Genomic DNA, 18,277 nt, shown 5'->3' with positions numbered 1-18,277 from the left:
ATACAGGGCAGCAAGGTGGCTCAGTGGTTAGCATGGAGTTCATATCCAGCCAAAGACAATGTCTGTAAGGAGTTTCTATATTCTCTCATGTCTCAGGGTTTCCTGTCACACTCTGAAGACGTAGTGATAGGGAATGTATATAGCGCCCCCTATACAGGACGGTGACTGACGGTATCTCTGTACTGGGCTGCGGAGTATGATGGCGATATACAAGTAAGGGCTAGTTCACACGGGGACATGGACGCTGATTTTGACAGCTGATTTCGCGGCCAAATCAGCCGCCATAAAATGGAGCCCTATGTGAATTGCTAGCTTTTTTTTTCTGCTAGCTTTTTTTATTGCTAGCTTTTTTTGCTAGCAGAAAAAGAAGCGACATGACCTTTCTTCAGGCGTTTTCCGCCTGAAAAAATGAATTGGAGTCTATTGGGCGCTGAAAAAACAGCTAGCGGTTTTTGGTCGCTTTTTTTTGCAGCTGTTTTGGCAAAAACAGCGACTGAAACAGCTAGCTGTTTTTTATCACACTTTTGGAAGTGACATCCCAGAGGAGTGGCCATGGGTGTTGGCTGCTTCCTGCAGCCATTTTGTGACAGTACTCATCACAGCACAGCACATCTGGATACAGCAGCATTTTTTATATCAAAGATAGCAGCTTGCTATAAAGTAGCAGTGAGCTCTGCTCAGTTGGAGATGTGTGCTAAAATGGCGCCTACAGACAAAAAGGGGTTGGTTTTGGCCATGCCCAGTGGGCTGGCTAGTTAAAAAATGGGCTGGGGAAAAAAAAAGCTTCAAAAAAACAGCGACCGAAACAGCGTCAAAAACAGCGTCAAAAACAGCGTCCAATGCAAAAAACAGCGTCCAAAAAAAGCGAGGCTTAAAAATCAGTGACAAAATCAGCTAGCTTTTTTCACGTGTGAACTTAGCCTAAGCGAAATAGTCAGAATTCAGCAAGGAGTGACAGTGTTCCCCAGCCTCCTGTACACCATGGTGGATAAACTATGGCTGTGCAGGGCCCCCTACTGTACACATTGTAGTAGTGCAGTCAGTAATAATGAGGCAGTCTCCTATGGATGTGCACTGCCCCCTACTGTACACATTGTAGTAGTGCAGTCAGTAATAATGAGGCAGTCTCCTATGGATGTGCACTGCCCCCTACTGTACACATTGTAGTAGTGCAGTCAGTAATAATGAGGCAGTCTCCTATGGATGTGCACTGCCCCCTACTGTACACATTGTAGTAGTGCAGTCAGTAATAATGAGGCAGTCTCCTATGGATGTGCACTGCCCCCTACTGTACACATTGTAGTAGTGCAGTCAGTAATAATGAGGCAGTCTCCTATGGCTGTGCAGTGCCCCCTACTGTACACATTGTGTAGTGCAGTCAGTAATAATGAGGCAGTCTCCTATGGATGTGCACTGCCCCCTACTGTACACATTGTGTAGTGCAGTCAGTAATAATGAGGCAGTCTCCTATGGCTGTGCACTGCCCCCTACTGTACACATTGTGTAGTGCAGTCAGTAATAATGAGGCAGTCTCCTATGGATGTGCACTGCCCCCTACTGTACACATTGTAGTAGTGCAGTCAGTAATAATGAGGCAGTCTCCTATGGCTGTGCAGTGCCCCCTACTGTACACATTGTGTAGTGCAGTCAGTAATAATGAGGCAGTCTCCTATGGATGTGCACTGCCCCCTACTGTACACATTGTGTAGTGCAGTCAGTAATAATGAGGCAGTCTCCTATGGCTGTGCACTGCCCCCTACTGTACACATTGTAGTAGTGCAGTCAGTAATAATGAGGCAGTCTCCTATGGCTGTGCACTGCCCCCTACTGTACACATTGTGTAGTGCAGTCAGTAATAATGAGGCAGTCTCCTATGTCTGTGCAGTGCCCCCTACTGTACACATTGTGTAGTGCAGTCAGTAATAATGAGGCAGTCTCCTATGGCTGTGCACTGCCCCCTACTGTACACATTGTGTAGTGCAGTCAGTAATAATGAGGCAGTCTCCTATGTCTGTGCAGTGCCCCCTACTGTACACATTGTGTAGTGCAGTCAGTAATAATGAGGCAGTCTCCTATGGCTGTGCACTGCCCCCTACTGTACACATTGTGTAGTGCAGTCAGTAATAATGAGGCAGTCTCCTATGGCTGTGCACTGCCCCCTACTGTACACATTGTGTAGTGCAGTCAGTAATAATGAGGTAGTCTCCTATGTCTGGGTCACATTTCGGCTCGGGCGGCATTTGTCACACAACAAACGGGAAACAAAACAAGACTATAATTTCTATGGCGTCAGTAACAAAAATCCCACCTTGTCTTACATTCTGTTGGACGTCACTCCCATAGACTATTGAGTCGCACACAACTACAACTACAGTCTTTACAATCCTGGCACTATTTTGCAGACTGTCTCTATCATGTGTATTTCTTCCAGGTGTAGACAATCGCTGATCTATCCTGTCACAGTAAAATCACATTGTACGACTTCTTCTCACACAATTTTAATGCAATTTTTTTTTTATATTGCACAAATAATGTCCTTGCCATGTACTGGTCCTTGCTCTGTATACAATAACAAGTTCATCATCTGTGTGCTAGCCATTGTATTAATGGTCAGTCCACAACCCCATAGACTTTTATGGATCTATTCACCTGACCGTTGTTTTAATGGTCCTTGTGAATGATCTGATAAAAAAAATAGAATTTGCTATTTCACAAGCAAAGTTCACTAATCCATCAAGAGACTCGTGCCTATGAGGAGTCAGTGAAATCGGAATACCCTTAGGTACCCCAAAATATGTCTGGTCATAGAGCAGTCTGGGAAGACCTGGTTCATCTTAGGCTGCATTCACACGGAGTAAACGCTGGCGTTTTTTGTGTGTTTTTTGCACATAGCGCCGCGTTTACGCCGCGTAGCGTCGCGTTAACGCCGCGTATACGCCGCGTTAACGCCGCGCTATTTAGCGGTGGCGTTGCCCGGCGTTAACGCGGCGTATACGCGGCGTTAACGCGACGCTACGCGGCGTAAACGCGGCGCTATGTGCAAAAAACACACAAAAAACGCCAGCGTTTACTCCGTGTGAATGCAGCCTAAGGCTTCTAGCTGACGGACCATGGCCGTGGTCAGTGTGCTATCTGTGTTTTTCCTGGATAGCACACTGAACCACTCATTTCTATGGGCCCGTACACAAGATCGTGAATTTCACGGTCCCATGTGCGGGCCAACAGTGCCTGCCGCAAAATATAGAACCGGGCCTATTCCCATCCGATTTTGCAGCCCTGCTTCTGCGGCTCTTATTCAGTGAACATCAATTGGCAGGGCTGGGGACAGGTGGGTGATCGGTTTCTCGGGAGCGGGTCTGCTGTCTTCTGCTGTTATAGGAGTCTGCTGGGTAAACTCATTGTCCCAGAAGGCGGTGATGGGAACCTCTTTGTGATGTTGCTATCAACAATTTACATAGTAGAATCAGGAGTGCCCACACTAGGCCAGGGACGCCTCGGGGACTCCAACTCACCGCTGAGAACTTATACCGGATTTCAGTTGTATATCATAAAGAAAGCTGCCAGGTGATCTTCCTGACTTCAGCAGCATCATATAACAGAAGATCCTCCTCTTGTCTCCACAGGTGTCCTCATGTTCCTGACCGCACTATCACTCTCATCAGGCGCAGTCTATGTGCGGAGAGGATCAGACATCACTGACTGCAGCATGAAATGTCCTCATACAGAAAGTGTCCTGGAGGTGTACAGAGTCTGTGGGGATGATGAGAGTAATCTCCTGGAGCTGTGGTGTGATAGTATGTGGTCTTATAACCGCTTAGAGCCCAGACTGCACCTGAACACAAGCAGCGGGTGCTGGACCCTGACAGATGCCGGGGAGGACGACTCCTGTGTGTATAATGTTCTGTATCATAGTAATGGAGGAAATTCCCGGCGCTCCATACACATCATTGTACTAGGTAAGAGCTGATGATACTGACAGCAGAGCTAGCACTCTATCCCCAGCCCCTAGATTCATGTCCGTGCTGATGTCACATGACTTATGGTGACCGACCTTCTCCTGATACTTCCAGATCCAGTTCTCGTCTCCAACATCACCAGTAACTCCAGCCTTCTGGGTCAGGACATTGCTGTGAGCGTCCAGTTCTCTGGAGAGGAGGCGGCTGTGACCTGGGAGGTGGACGGGGGGCCTGTCCCTGACCGATACCGGCTGATAGATGGCAATAGGACCATGATCATCCTGAGTGCCCAGATAGACGATGCCGGGAGGAGACTCCATGTCCGTATCACAAACCCAGTCAGTGAGGAGACCCGAGAATACCAGCTTGAGATTACAGGTAAGAGGGGTATTACTGGGGTATTATACACCCCTCACACCTTCTATACCCCGTGTACTGGAGATTACAGGTAAGAGGGGTATTACTGGGGTATTATACACCCCTCACACCTTTTATACCCCGTGTACTGGAGATTACAGGTAAGAGGGGTATTACTGGGGTATTATACACCCCTCACACCTTCTATACCCCATGTACTGGAGATTACAGATAAGAGGGATATTACTGGGGTATTATACACACCTTCTATACCCCGTGTACTGGAGATTACAGGTAAGAGGGGTATTACTGGGGTATTATACACCCCTCACACCTTCTATACCCCGTGTACTGGAGATTACAGGTAAGAGGGGTATTACTGGGGTATTATACACCCCTCACACCTTCTATACCCCGTGTACTGGAGATTACAGGTAAGAGGGGTATTACTGGGGTATTATACACCCCTCACACCATCTATACCCCATGTACTGGAGATTACAGGTAAGAGGGGTATTACTGGGGTATTATACACCCCTCACACCTTCTATACCCTGTGTACTGGAGATTACAGGTAAGAGGGGTATTATTGGGGTATTATATACCCCTCACATCTTCTATACCCCGTGTACTGGAGATTACAGGTAAGAGGGGTATTACTGGGGTATTATACACTCCTCACACCTTCTATACCCCATGTACTGGAGATTACAGGTAAGAGGGGTATTACTGGGGTATTATACAATCCTCACACCTTCTATACCCCATGTACTGGAGATTACAGGTAAGAGGGGTATTACTGGTGTATTATAGGGGTACTGTAGCTGTATATAGTCTTCTCTGTATCATTGTGTGATGTCATCTAGTCAGGGCCGGCTCCAGGCTTGTGTGGGCATTGGGTGACAGAGCCCCAGTGGGCCCCTTTCAGAGTAACTCATGCACACTGCAGCAAAAAAAATAAATAAATCGGAATTTTGTGTTTTTTGCTGAGGGAGACCTACTGGAGCAAAGTGAAGTACAGTCCATTCCATACAAGTAGATTCAGCCTGTTCAGAGGAATTTGAGGCGGACGTCTGCCCCAGATTTCTCTTTATTTTCTGCTCACAGTGCGGGGTATCAATATTCTGTTGCTGGGGTATTATAGGGGTACTGTAGCTGTATATAGCCTTCTGTGTATCATTGTGTGATGTCATCTAGCTAGGGCTGACTCCAGATTTGTGTGGGCCCTTGGGTGACATATCGGGGTATCAATATTCTGTTGCTGCTTCCGCCACTGCTTAGGCCCAAATGAATAAGTCTATCCAGTGAAGAGTCTCAAGCTGCAGTCTCTGAGTCAGCTGCAGAATCTCCAGCAAGATCCTGCAGGACACTTTTTTTTCCCCAGCTTCCTGATACAATTAGTTTTAAGGAATTCTATCATTCAAATTCAATTTTTTAACTAAATTCACGGAGGAATAGCCTTAAGATAGGCTATTCTTCTCTTACCTCTATTATTCGAATCCATGCCGCTGTTCCTGAGAAATACCTTCTTTCTTCCATATGTAAATGAGTTTTCAGACAGCGCTTGGGGTGTTCCCTGTGCTGTTCGAAAACTCTCCAGCGACACAAGTGCGCAGGTGCAGTTGGCTCTGCCCGAGGCCCGTTGGCAGAGTCAATTGCGCATGCGTAGAAGATTGAAAGCCAGGCCGGAAGAAAACGTGTAAGAAGAATAGAGTTTAGTGTGTGTTAGTGGCTCATTTCAGTTCCAGAAAAGATTTTCATGAAAAAAATTGTAATAAAACGAGGGATTATGAAGATAATCTTGTTTCCCTTAGTCCTAACAGCGGCACAATATGGGGTATTTCTGCCCCTGTGTGCTGGTAGGACAGGCAGATTTTTAATTAGCCAATTAATTAATTATGGCTTGCCCTATAAGAGAGCCCAAGAACCTCCCCCTGCGTTTATATACAAGAGTAACCTAATTATACCTAGGTAACAAAGTATACTTATAACAATGACAAAATTCCTCCGGGCGGGAAGTCTTGTGCCGCTGTTAGGACTAAGGGAAACAAGATTATCTTCATAATCCTTCGTTCCCTGCCATCCTACAGTGGCACAATATGGGGAGTTAGCAAGTAATCCCTTAGAGTGGGTCCTCACCACCAACTGCACCTAAACCGTGACCAAAAGCAGTAGCTTCTGAAGCCTGAGTGTCCAGGCAGTAGCGGGACACAAGGGTTGCCTCTGAGGACCAATATGCAGCAGCAAATTTGACTTAGATACAAGGCTTTGTCTCTGCCCAGGAGGTGGTAACCAACCTCATGGAATGCGCCCTTGCATAAGAGAACTTAATTGTCTCCCTGACCCAGCATGAAATTGAGGCTTTGGAAGCCTTAAGCCCTTTGTGTCTCCCCCATAGGTTGATGAGGTTTTCCTGACTTTCTGAAGGAGCGCGTACGCTGGAGGTAGATCCTCAGGCATCTCATGAGGTCCAGTGTATGGAACTTTTCTTCGTCAGCAGAGGAAGAAGATGGAAAAAAGCTGGTAAGGTGATCAGCTGGTTTATATTTATGGTGGAAGGAATTTTGGGTCTGAAGCCCAGAAGGAACCTAAGCGGAACCTGATCCGGAAGGAGGAGGTATATGGCTTCTCCGAAGACAGAGCTTGTAGCTCACTGACCCTTTTGGCTAATGCTATAGCCAGAAGAATTGCTGTTTTGTAGGTCAGGAACTTTAGTTCGACCTCTTCTAGCGGCTCAAAAAGGCTTTGTGCGTAGTGCCGAAAGGACCGTATTAAGGTCCCACTGGTGGACAGGTCTCAGCCTAGTTGCCCCTTTCATAAAGGTGCTTACTAAAGGATCTTGAGACAAATGCCTCCCCAGATAGGCGGACAAAGCAGGTACATGTACCTTTAGGGTGGCAGCAGCGAGCCCTCTGTCTAGTCCGTTTTGAAGAAAATCCAGGATCGCCCTCACTGGGGGATCGGAGGAGTCCACTTCATGTTCAGACACCAGGCATTGAAGATTTTACCAATTCTTCTATAAATGGTATTAGTAGGCCCAGCTCCAACCTCCAGGTTGTCAGGTTGAGTCTCCTCAGATCCTGGCATCTCACCTCTCCTTGGGTTACCAGGTCTGGGAGAGGGGGGAAGCCTCCATTATATGCCTTGACTCATCTGTATGAGCTGGGCAAACCAAGCCCTTTTTGGCCAGAACGGGATTATGGCAATTGCCAAGGCTTGGTCCTGTCTTATTTTATCAATACCCCATGGTATGATTGGAATTGGAGGGAGATGTATATCAGCCTGAACCTCCATTGGATGGACAGGGCATCCACTGCCAAGGGATTGTCCTTCTGGTACAGAGCGCAGAAGGTCCCCACCTTGGCGTTGAGTCGGGTTGCCATAAGATCGACCTCCGGGACACCCCATCTCTGGATGATCAGTTTAAATACGTCTGAACTGAGTGACCATTCACCAGATACAGTGATACCCCGACTCAACTGATCCGCTACTATGTTCAGGGAGCCCTTGATGTGATAACTGGGTCAAATTCTTTCCTGCTCAGGAAATATATAAGCTTTGCCTCTCTCAGCAGGGCTGGAGATCTGGTGCCATCTTGTTTGTTCATGTAGACTACAGTGGTCATGTTGTCTGAACAAACCTTCACAGCTTTGCAAAGTGAAGAATAGCCAGATAGATTGCTCTGGGCTCTTTGATTGGACATTCCCAACTCCGGTCTCCTCCAACGAGCTTGCACAGTCTTGTCTTCCAGATAGGCTCCCCATCCCAAATGGGATGCATCTATTGTCAACAGGGTCCACACTGTTGGGACCGAGGACCTTCCGTCTTTTGGGTGTATCACCATCTGAGGAAAAGACGGGTACTGGGAGAAAAGCAGATCTTCTTGTGCAATCCCTGTGGAGAGCCATTCCAGGTTCTCAACACTTCAGTCTGAAGGGTACGCAAATGCCATAAAGCCCAAGGGACCGCCCTGGCCGAGGATGACATCAGGCTGAGGACTCTCATGGCGGTGCGGATGGTAACTCACCAGGTCCAAAATAGGAAGCGGGCGGCAGCCTCTATACTCAACCTCCTTGGGCTGGAAGGAAGATCTGCATCAACTCTGGATCCACAATAAAACCCAGGAACTTCTTCCAGGTAGCTGGCATGATCTCTGATTTCTCCCAATTGACTATCCAACCTGACTTCTGTAGGAGATTGATAGCTATCTGGAGGTGTTGGAGGATTGCAGCAGACTGAGCTTTTATGAGCCCGTTGTTCAAGTAGGGAACAATGAATAGGCCTTGTAGCCTGAGGGCGGTGGCGACCGGAACGACCACCTTGATGAATACGAATGGGGCTGAGAAAATGCCAACCGGCAGTGCGGTGACTTGATAATGCTCTCTGTGGTGGGCCATATAAATGGCAATTCTGGTGATGCTTCCTGTGAGGACTAAAAATAGGGACCTGGAGATACGCGTCTTTGAGATCTAGAGTGATCATTACTTCTCCCTGCTGTAGATAAGATGTTACAGTGTCTACCAACTCCGACTGGCCGGTCGGAAGGTAGATGATCGAACTCTATAGAATAACCACGTTCTACCACCAGTAGAACCCAAAGATCTTCTGTGTGGGTTCTCCATACCACAGAAAAAAATGGGAAGACGTCCTCCAACATGAATGATGGCCACAGAGAGTGGTGCCCCATAACAATTCAGGCTTCTTTTTGGGGTCATCCCCAGATTACCACTACCCGCGCCTCTAGGATGGTATCTAGACCGCCGTTGTTGCTGGCGACTAAGGCCAGATGTTGACCCTCGACCCCTAGGAGGGGGAGATCTCCTTCCACTGGAGGCTTGCGGCAGGGATTCCCCTTTGCCCTCAACTAGACCTTCCATGAGGTCATCCAGCCCTCAGCCAAATACCTTCCCAGGCTCAAAGGGAAGGGAGCAGAGTGCGAATTTTGAGGCGAGATCAGCTCTCCAAAGTTTTAACCATAGAGGCCTCATGCGGCCGTAGACATAGCCATGGAACTGGAGGTGAGCCTTAGCTATTGTCTGGACGAGATGTAGTCCACTGCTCTGTGGAGGCTTCCGTTCAAGTTGAGAAAGACGGGTCCGCAGATAATCGGACACAGCAGTTGCAGCTATGGCTACTGAGGCCTGAGATGACCAGGCGGAATACACCTTCTTTAGGTTGAAGTCCGCCTTGCGATCCCGGAGGTCCTGAAAATTTGAGCCATCTTCTAAGGTCTATCTTTGGGGGAGGGCCCCACTTGTCCCATTGTGATGGGTCCTGGGGAACAGGGACCTGACTCTCATAGGAATGTCCCTTCTCAGGTTGTTTCCATTGCTGAAGCATGATGCTGGCCAGAGATGCGTCTGCATGGAAGGTAATTTACCCCCAGAGGTAGACGTGGAGGCTTCCCCGTCAACATCCTTAGTCCACTGTAGACCGGATGGACTTCAGCAGCCTGGTCTGGTCCTAATAGGAGATAGGTCTGCTGGAATGAGTCGTCATCTTCCTGGAGCCTCATAGAGGGGAGCAACAGGGAAAGCCTTCCAGGACGTGGCTTCTTTGCGAGCTGAGACAATGAAGTACAGATGTCTACTAGAAGTGAGGAAATGCTTTCACTTTATTCCGGATCCGTACTCACCAAACCACCTCCTTGAGGAGGGTCTATAATCTGCACCAGCAATATGCTTCTGCTCATGATGCTCCTACAGGAGCAGAGGTAGCAGGTATTCAAGGCAGGTAGCCCTCACTAGGAGGCCAGTAGCCGAGTCAGGCAGATGCTGCAGATGGCTGCCCAAGTAGGCAGCAGTGCGATGAGCCAGGTAGTCAAGCCGCACAGTAGGCGTTAGTCAGGCAGTCCACAGGCAGATGGCGCAGATGGCAGCAGGCAGGTCTAACCTTCGGGTAGAGTACAAACAGTATAGAACTCTAGACTCGGTGCACTCAACATAAAGGTCTGTTTCCTTATAGACAGAAACTTTTTTTTTTTTTGTAAAGGGCCTTATTCACTCACAAAAGTAGTCTTGGTGCACCTTCAGCTTACCTCAGCAGAGCTGTGGGAGTTGCTGGAAAACTCACTGCCATCTCATAGGCTGCTGTTCCCATTAGCTGCGTTTTATGGCAGTGGGTGAAACCTGGCCAGCTAGGTGCACACAAGCTCATAGCAATCGCACAGGCCATCGCAATAGACATGCCCAATTCCATGCTTGACTGTAACACAGACAGACATATACAGGCCATCGCCATAGACATAAGTGCTCAGACTATTCACCAAGCGTAAAGGGAACGCTGTAAGCTGCCACCATTTCCATGCCTGTGAATGTAACACAGACAGGCACATACAGGCCATCACATAACAAAGTGCCCATAGCAAAAAGTATCAGTGCTTTTAGTTTGCACTAAACACAGAGGAAAGCTGGAGCTAGGACTCAGCTTACCCTACTGGGCAGTGAATGTTAGGGCCCATAGAATCATAAGGAATGGGCTCCATGGCTTCACAGGCCCTGGCACGGTGTCTTAATGATGAATTTATGTTAATTATATGGTATGGTATTTCTGTGTGTTTCTCCCTCCCTATTTTATGTTCACAGTGATTTTACCTTATGGGAGGTCATCTTCGGGTCAGCTGTGCCATGGCATGAGCAGGTTCTAGAAGTTTCTTGAAGTTTGCCCAGCAGCAGGAGCATCAGCTGATTGGACAGCTGGAAGCTGTGGCAGATGTTTTGATTGGGTCAGCTGTGTCTCTAAGGCATGAGCAGGTTATGAGGGTATTCTGCTTGGTAGCGGATACAGCAGATGATTGGTCCGTTGGTTTCAGTGGCGGGAAAATGGAGCTTTATAAGGAGCAGTTTGTGAGGGATCTGTGGCAGCTTACCCAGGATCCTGATGGAGCAGCACCCGCCCCCCCTCCCTTGAAGATCCTATTTTCCTACCTGTCGCGATGCTTTGTTAGTGGGGAATTGTCCCCCAGCTAATGCTGGGGGGACTGTGTTTAATTAATTGATTTGGTGATCATTAATTGGTTAATATTGATTTTAGTTAATTATTGGTTATTTATTATTTAATAAAATATTTATTTTATGGTTATTTAACTTTTCATGTAACCCCTTAATAAAGGCATCGCGGCCAATTTTTATCCAATGAAGAATTTGGTGTGTTTGTGATTTATTTCAGGTAATTGGTATAAATGGTAAGTAATAAGTTGTGCAAATGGGCCTTTGTGAAACCATGTTAGGGCCCATAGAATCATAAGGAATGGGCTCCATGGTTTCACAGGCCCTGGCACGGTGTCTTAATGATGAATTTATGTTAATTATATGGTATGGTATTTCTGTGTGTTTCTCCCTCCCTATTTTATGTTCACAGTGATTTTACCTTATGGGAGGTCATCTTCGGGTCAGCTGTGCCATGGCATGAGCAGGTTCTAGAAGTTTCTTGAAGTTTGCCCAGCAGCAGGAGCATCAGCTGATTGGACAGCTGGAAGCTGTGGCAGATGTTTTGATTGGGTCAGCTGTGTCTCTAAGGCATGAGCAGGTTATGAGGGTATTCTGCTTGGTAGCGGATACAGCAGATGATTGGTCCGTTGGTTTCAGTGGCGGGAAAATGGAGCTTTATAAGGAGCAGTTTGTGAGGGATCTGTGGCAGCTTACCCAGGATCCTGATGGAGCAGCACAGAGCCATGGAAGATCTTCTCAAGCAGCTGATTGCTAAAGCTGAAACTGCAGGGGGTGAACAGTGGCTAAGGAAGTGTCTGCAGATAGAGGATGAAGCCGGCATCTCTGTCCCTGCTGTGGAAGAGTCTGAAGAGCAGGAGGAAGAGGTGGGACCAGTGCCAGCTGATGGACTGTCAGCTAAGCCTACACACCTCCTCCTCCTAGTCACAAGAGGAGGGGGGGGGGAGCCAGAGCATGTCACAGCTCAGTGAAGAGGGGAAAGCAGCAAAATTCCTCGGGGACTTACATAGGCCAACGGAAACAAGAGCAGCAGTCGGCTGCTGCTTTGTATGGAGAAGGAGATTGCCTGGGAGCAGTATGTTGATAGCTCTAGGCACCGACACCCTCAAAGACATCACCATGAGGAGAAGACTGCCCAGGGTTCTGTGGCTGCTAGTGGTTCTTTTTCAAAGGGCTATGAACAGCCAGGAGGTTCTAGTGCTGAAGCAGAGGAACAAGCTGGAACATCAGGATCCTGCCAGGTGGAGCAGCAGGAGGGTGAGAACATCAATGTATTGTCTGTCTTATTGAATGTATTGAATGAATTAGTTCACTCTGCTGCTCCTCCTTCATCATCATCCATAGCCAGGGCTTGGGTTAAACCGCCCGGTAGTATTCCTAGTATTAGTTTACCTACTACTGTTTCAAAAAATGTTGTACCAGTTTTAGATAAAGGTGTAGGGGTTAATGAAATGTGTATTAAGGAAGCTATTAGCTGTGAATTGTCCCCTCTAGGTTTTCATTTAAGTCAGAGTATTAAGGAAAAAATATGGAGAAATGAATTTGTGGACATATTGTCATTGTTACCATCTTCAAGGGAATATGTCTGCAGTGACAAAAAGGAGGACAAACCAGAGGATGAGAGATGGGAGATGGTACCCAGATCTTTTAACAACTGGCTACAAGCCTTCTGTATATATTCGGCTGTTGTGGGTGAACGCTTCCCATCCTTGTGTTCTGGTTTGTTCCAGCATATTGATACAGTTTTGAAGGCGTACCGAAATTTTGGCGGTACTGCATGGCTGTCTTATGATGAAATGTTCCGTCAGAAATTAGCTATTCACTGTTCTTTGAAGTGGGGGGTGAAGGATGTCGGTTTGTGGCTCCACTTGATGTTGCCACAACGTTCATTTGGGGGCAGAGCAAGTACCTCTAACTCTAATTCATTAAGAAAGGGGGTATGCTTTGCCTTCAATGAGTCTTTATGCAAATGGTCACAGAATTGTCGATATAAACATGAGTGCTCCTTTTGTGGAGGCACTCATCCCATGTCCAAGTGCTTTAAAAGGAACAGCCAGTCAGGACAGCAGCAGAATACCAAAGAAATGCTGGCAAAAAGCCAAGACGCCAGTGAAACTGGTAAACATGTTAGCCTGGTTATTTAAAGGTTTTACTGTTGGTTTTGATGTTCCTCAGTTTAATGGAGTTGGATGTCGCTGGGTAGAAAATTTGAAATCGGTTAATTCTAATGAGAGTATTGTTGCAGTCCAGTTACAAAAAGAGTTAGAAAATGGTAGGATTGCGGGGCCATTTGAGGCTCCGCCTTTTGCTAATTTTAGACTTTCCCCTTTGGGGATTGTTCCTAAAAAAGAAACTGGTGACTTCAGGCTGATACATCATTTGTCTTATCCACTTAATTCTTCATTAAATGATATGGTGAGTCAGTCTGAGGCCACAGTGTGCTACGCCTCTTTTGATGATGCATTAGAGTTACTTAGATCAGTTGGTCAGGGTGCTTTAATGGCAAAAGCAGATATCAAATCTGCTTTTAGGTTGTTACCAGTAAACCCGAAAGGCTTTAACTCTTTGGGCTTCCAATTTGACAATAACATTTATTTTGACATGTGCCTGCCAATGGGCTTTTCATTATCTTGCTGTTATTTTGAAGCCTTTTCAAGTTTTATACATTGGGTTGTTGAACATGAGGAAAGTTGTGGTTATCTATTACATTATTTAGATGATTTCTTGTTTTTAGGTAAATCTGTTGATAGTTGTTGTTTGATGTTGGAAAAGTTTTTAGAGATAGCTACTTTGTTTGGTATGCCTATAGATGAAGAAAAGACAGTTTACCCATGCACAGTTTTGGAATTTCTGGGTATTGTGATAGATGTGGACAAAATGGAATTCAGATTGCCTCAAGAGAAGCTGGTTAGGATACGTTCTTTGATTATCTTACTTTTAGCTAAACAGAAAACTACCTTGAAGGAATTACAATCATTATTAGGCATGCTCAATTTTGCATGCAGGGTAATTCCAATGGGCAGGGTTTTCTCCAAGAGGTTGTATTTTGCGACCAGGGCCCTTAAGTCACCTGGGTCTCACATTAGATTGAATAGGGAATTGAAAGAAGACCTGAGTATATGGTCGGAATTTTTGCCTAAATTTAACAGATGTACATGTTGGCAATCTGAATTTGCCCCTGCAGCAGAATTTCATTTATTTACGGATGCAGCTGGAAGTATTGGCTATGGAGCCTTTTTCAATGGTGAGTGGTCAGCTGAGTTGTGGCCTCCCTCTTGGGTGACTAATGGTGTAATTAGTAACATAGTTTTATTAGAATTATTTCCTGTGGTAGTGTCAGTAGTTATTTGGGGGTCGCAAATTTGCAAATAGACGGATTATTATACATTCTGATAACAAAGGGGTAGTGTTTGCAGTAAACACGCTTTCTTCTAAGTCTGGCCAGGTAGTGAAGTTGTTAAGACACTTGGTTTTATGCTGTCTGATTAATAATATTTGGTTGAAAGCTAGGTATGTTGAAGGTAGTAGGAATATTATAGCAGATCCTTTGTCTCATTTTCAGCTGGTCAGATTTCGGGAGTTGGCGCCGGACGCTGCCAAGGAAGGAATAGCCTGTCCACGACACTTGTGGGATCTAGTTTAGGACTAATTACTCATTTTTTAAAATGTTCATTAGCTCCGAATACATGGGCTGCTTACTCGGCCGCATGGATGAGCTGGAAGCTTTTCTGTAATTCAATTCAGGCTGATTGTTTGAATATCAATTTGTCAATGGCTTTATTATTTGTTTGTGATCTTATCAACAGGAATTTATCATTCTCTTCTATTTCCAGGACATTATCTGGAGTTTCCTTTTTTCTTCGGCTAAGTGGAAGCAGATCAATTACCAGTTTTTACCCAGTGCAGGTGGTTTTAAAAGGTTATAGGAGAGCTAACCCGTCTAAGGATACTAGATGTCCTATATCTGTTGACCTTTTAGGGCAGCTATGGGTTAAATTGAGTCAGATTTGCTTTGATGATTTTGAAGTGCATTTGTTTAGGGCTACTTTTGTTTTAGCCTTTTTCAGCGCCATGAGAGTTAGTGAATTGGTTAGTAAAAGTAAGAGTTGTTTGTCTGCACTTCAGTTTGGTGACATTAAGATATTTGAAGATAAAATGTCAGTATGCATTAGGAGAAGTAAGACAGATCAGTTAGGTAAAGGCTCCGTGATAGTTTTATATCCTTTACATAATTATTTATGTGCGCTAGTGAACATGAACACGTGGTTGAGATAAAGGCCAGCTGTGGAAGGCCCAATTTTTATTCATGCTAATGGTTCTCCGGTTACGGTGTATCAATTTAATGCTGTATTACGTAAATGCCTGATATCCTTGGGTTTGGGTGAGTATAAAGTTACTTCACATTCTTTCAGAATTGGCGCTGCTACTGCAGCTGCTAATTTAGGGTTAGATGAGGCTGTAATAAAACAGTTAGGTAGGTGGGATTCTAGTAGATTTAAATTATACATTCGTCCTGATTTGATGATTTAGTAGTTGTTGTTCTTTCTTTTATTTTAGGTAATCAGTTAATTATTTGGATTTTGGGCCATTCGTTTATTCACTGGGCTCACAAGAGGACCCAGAACAGAAGTTACACGGAAAACCTTTCCTTTGGCTCTTCCAAGGTTACAATTTTCTGGTATGGCTATAGGGGTTTACAATGGAAAGGTTTACTCAGTTTGATTCATGCTCTTAAATCTGAATGGCCGGTTCCTAATGTTTTGCTGATACATTTAGGAGGGAACGATGTGGGCAGAATAAAAACACTGGATTTTTTATGGCAAATGAGAAGGGACTTTGCTTTAATTAAATGCATCTTTCCTAATACTATTCTGATATATTCAGAAATGGTCCCAAGGTTAATTTGGTTGAGCAAGGAGAATGCTTTTATTGAGAAGATTAGAAAGCGAATTAACAGGGCAATGTCCAAATTTCTGCCCTGCCTTGGAGGTTTAAGCTATAGACATATTGATCTGGAAGGTTTTTTGGTTGGATTTTATTGCAATGATGGAGTCCACTTATCGGATATTGGATTGGATATTTTTAATATTGGTCTGCAGAGTGCCATTGAGCAAGGCCTGCGGTGCTATGGGGGGGGGGGCATGACTTTCTGAGTCATGGCTTGTGGGGAATTGTCCCCCAGCTAATGCTGGGGGGACTGTGTTTAATTAATTGATTTGGTGATCATTAATTGGTTAATATTGATTTTGGTTAATTATTGGTTATTTATTATTTAATAAAATATTTATTTTATGGTTATTTAACTTTTCATGTAACCCCTTAATAAAGGCATCGCGGCCAATTTTTATCCAATGAAGAATTTGGTGTGTTTGTGATTTATTTCAGGTAATTGGTATAAATGGTAAGTAATAAGTTGTGCAAATGGGCCTTTGTGAAACCATGTTAGGGCCCATAGAATCATAAGGAATGGGCTCCATGGTTTCACAGGCCCTGGCACGGTGTCTTAATGATGAATTTATGTTAATTATATGGTATGGTATTTCTGTGTGTTTCTCCCTCCCTATTTTATGTTCACAGTGATTTTACCTTATGGGAGGTCATCTTCGGGTCAGCTGTGCCATGGCATGAGCAGGTTCTAGAAGTTTCTTGAAGTTTGCCCAGCAGCAGGAGCATCAGCTGATTGGACAGCTGGAAGCTGTGGCAGATGTTTTGATTGGGTCAGCTGTGTCTCTAAGGCATGAGCAGGTTATGAGGGTATTCTGCTTGGTAGCGGATACAGCAGATGATTGGTCCGTTGGTTTCAGTGGCGGGAAAATGGAGCTTTATAAGGAGCAGTTTGTGAGGGATCTGTGGCAGCTTACCCAGGATCCTGATGGAGCAGCACCCGCCCCCCCTCCCTTGAAGATCCTATTTTCCTACCTGTCGCGATGCTTTGTTAGTGGGGAATTGTCCCCCAGCTAATGCTGGGGGGACTGTGTTTAATTAATTGATTTGGTGATCATTAATTGGTTAATATTGATTTTAGTTAATTATTGGTTATTTATTATTTAATAAAATATTTATTTTATGGTTATTTAACTTTTCATGTAACCCCTTAATAAAGGCATCGCGGCCAATTTTTATCCAGTGAAGAATTTGGTGTGTTTGTGATTTATTTCAAGTAATTGGTATAAATGGTAAGTAATAAGTTGTGCAAATGGGCCTTTGTGAAACCATGAGCTGTGCACAGCTGAACCATCAGACACCCTGCAGAGCAGGTAAGACAAAACCGAAATCCTTCTCTCAGGAGGAAAGAAAAAGGGAAAGAGAAAAAAGGGGGAGAAGAAGGGTTAACAGACACCTTCTTCCAACCCCTACAGGAGGCCACAGGTCTCCTCACCACCTGTCCAGTCACACAGGACAGAAAAATAACAAGCAGGGGGGGGGGTTCTGGTGACCTCTTATAGGGCAAGCCATGATTAATTAATTGGCTAATTAAAAATCCGCCTGTCCTACCAGCACACAGGGGCAGAAATACCCCATATTGTGCCGCTGTAGGACGACAGGGAACATTCATTTTCTAAGTCTATTTCCACTTCTTTTGAGGTATTGCCTTATTTAACATGGTTACCTAAATTGTCAGAAAACAGGATGTCCTATGACAAAATGGAGGTCCTTTTCGTATTCAGTGCACCAAAAAACATAAAAAATACGTGGAATAACCAAAACGGCTCTGCAGACCTGTGTAATGTGATAAATGTGAAGAAAATTTAGCATTTTCTGGCAAATCCTGATGTCTAGGAGTTTTTTTTTCCAGCACCAAAATAAGATGATAATTAGAGATGAGCGAACACTAAAATGTTCGAGGTTTGAAATCCGAATCGAACAGCCGCTCACTGTTCGAGTGTTCGAACGGGTTTCGAACCCCATTATAGTCTATGGGGAATATATACTCGTTAAGGGGGAAACCCAAATCCGTCTCAGGAGGGTCACCAAGTCCACTATGACACCACAGGAAATGATGCCAACACCTCTGGA

The 18,277-nt window shown here is 45.2% G+C and overlaps 1 protein-coding gene across 1 annotated transcript in view; it reads left to right on the top strand.

The window, feature by feature from the left end:
* The window catches only part of LOC142194291 (hemicentin-1-like), a 193,247-nt gene that overhangs the window by 112,448 nt on the left and 62,522 nt on the right, over positions 1 to 18,277 (top strand). Inside the window, exons 10-11 of the mRNA XM_075263333.1 lie at positions 3,624 to 3,956; positions 4,071 to 4,334. Of these exons, the coding sequence (XP_075119434.1) occupies positions 3,624 to 3,956; positions 4,071 to 4,334 (597 nt within the window). The remainder of the gene's footprint in view (positions 1 to 3,623; positions 3,957 to 4,070; positions 4,335 to 18,277) is intronic.

Source organism: Leptodactylus fuscus, chromosome 2, assembly GCF_031893055.1.
Source record: "Leptodactylus fuscus isolate aLepFus1 chromosome 2, aLepFus1.hap2, whole genome shotgun sequence".
NCBI lineage: Eukaryota > Metazoa > Chordata > Amphibia > Anura > Leptodactylidae > Leptodactylus > Leptodactylus fuscus.
The sequence above is the reverse complement of the archived record's forward strand: the minus strand, read 5'-3'. Positions and strand labels throughout refer to the sequence as shown.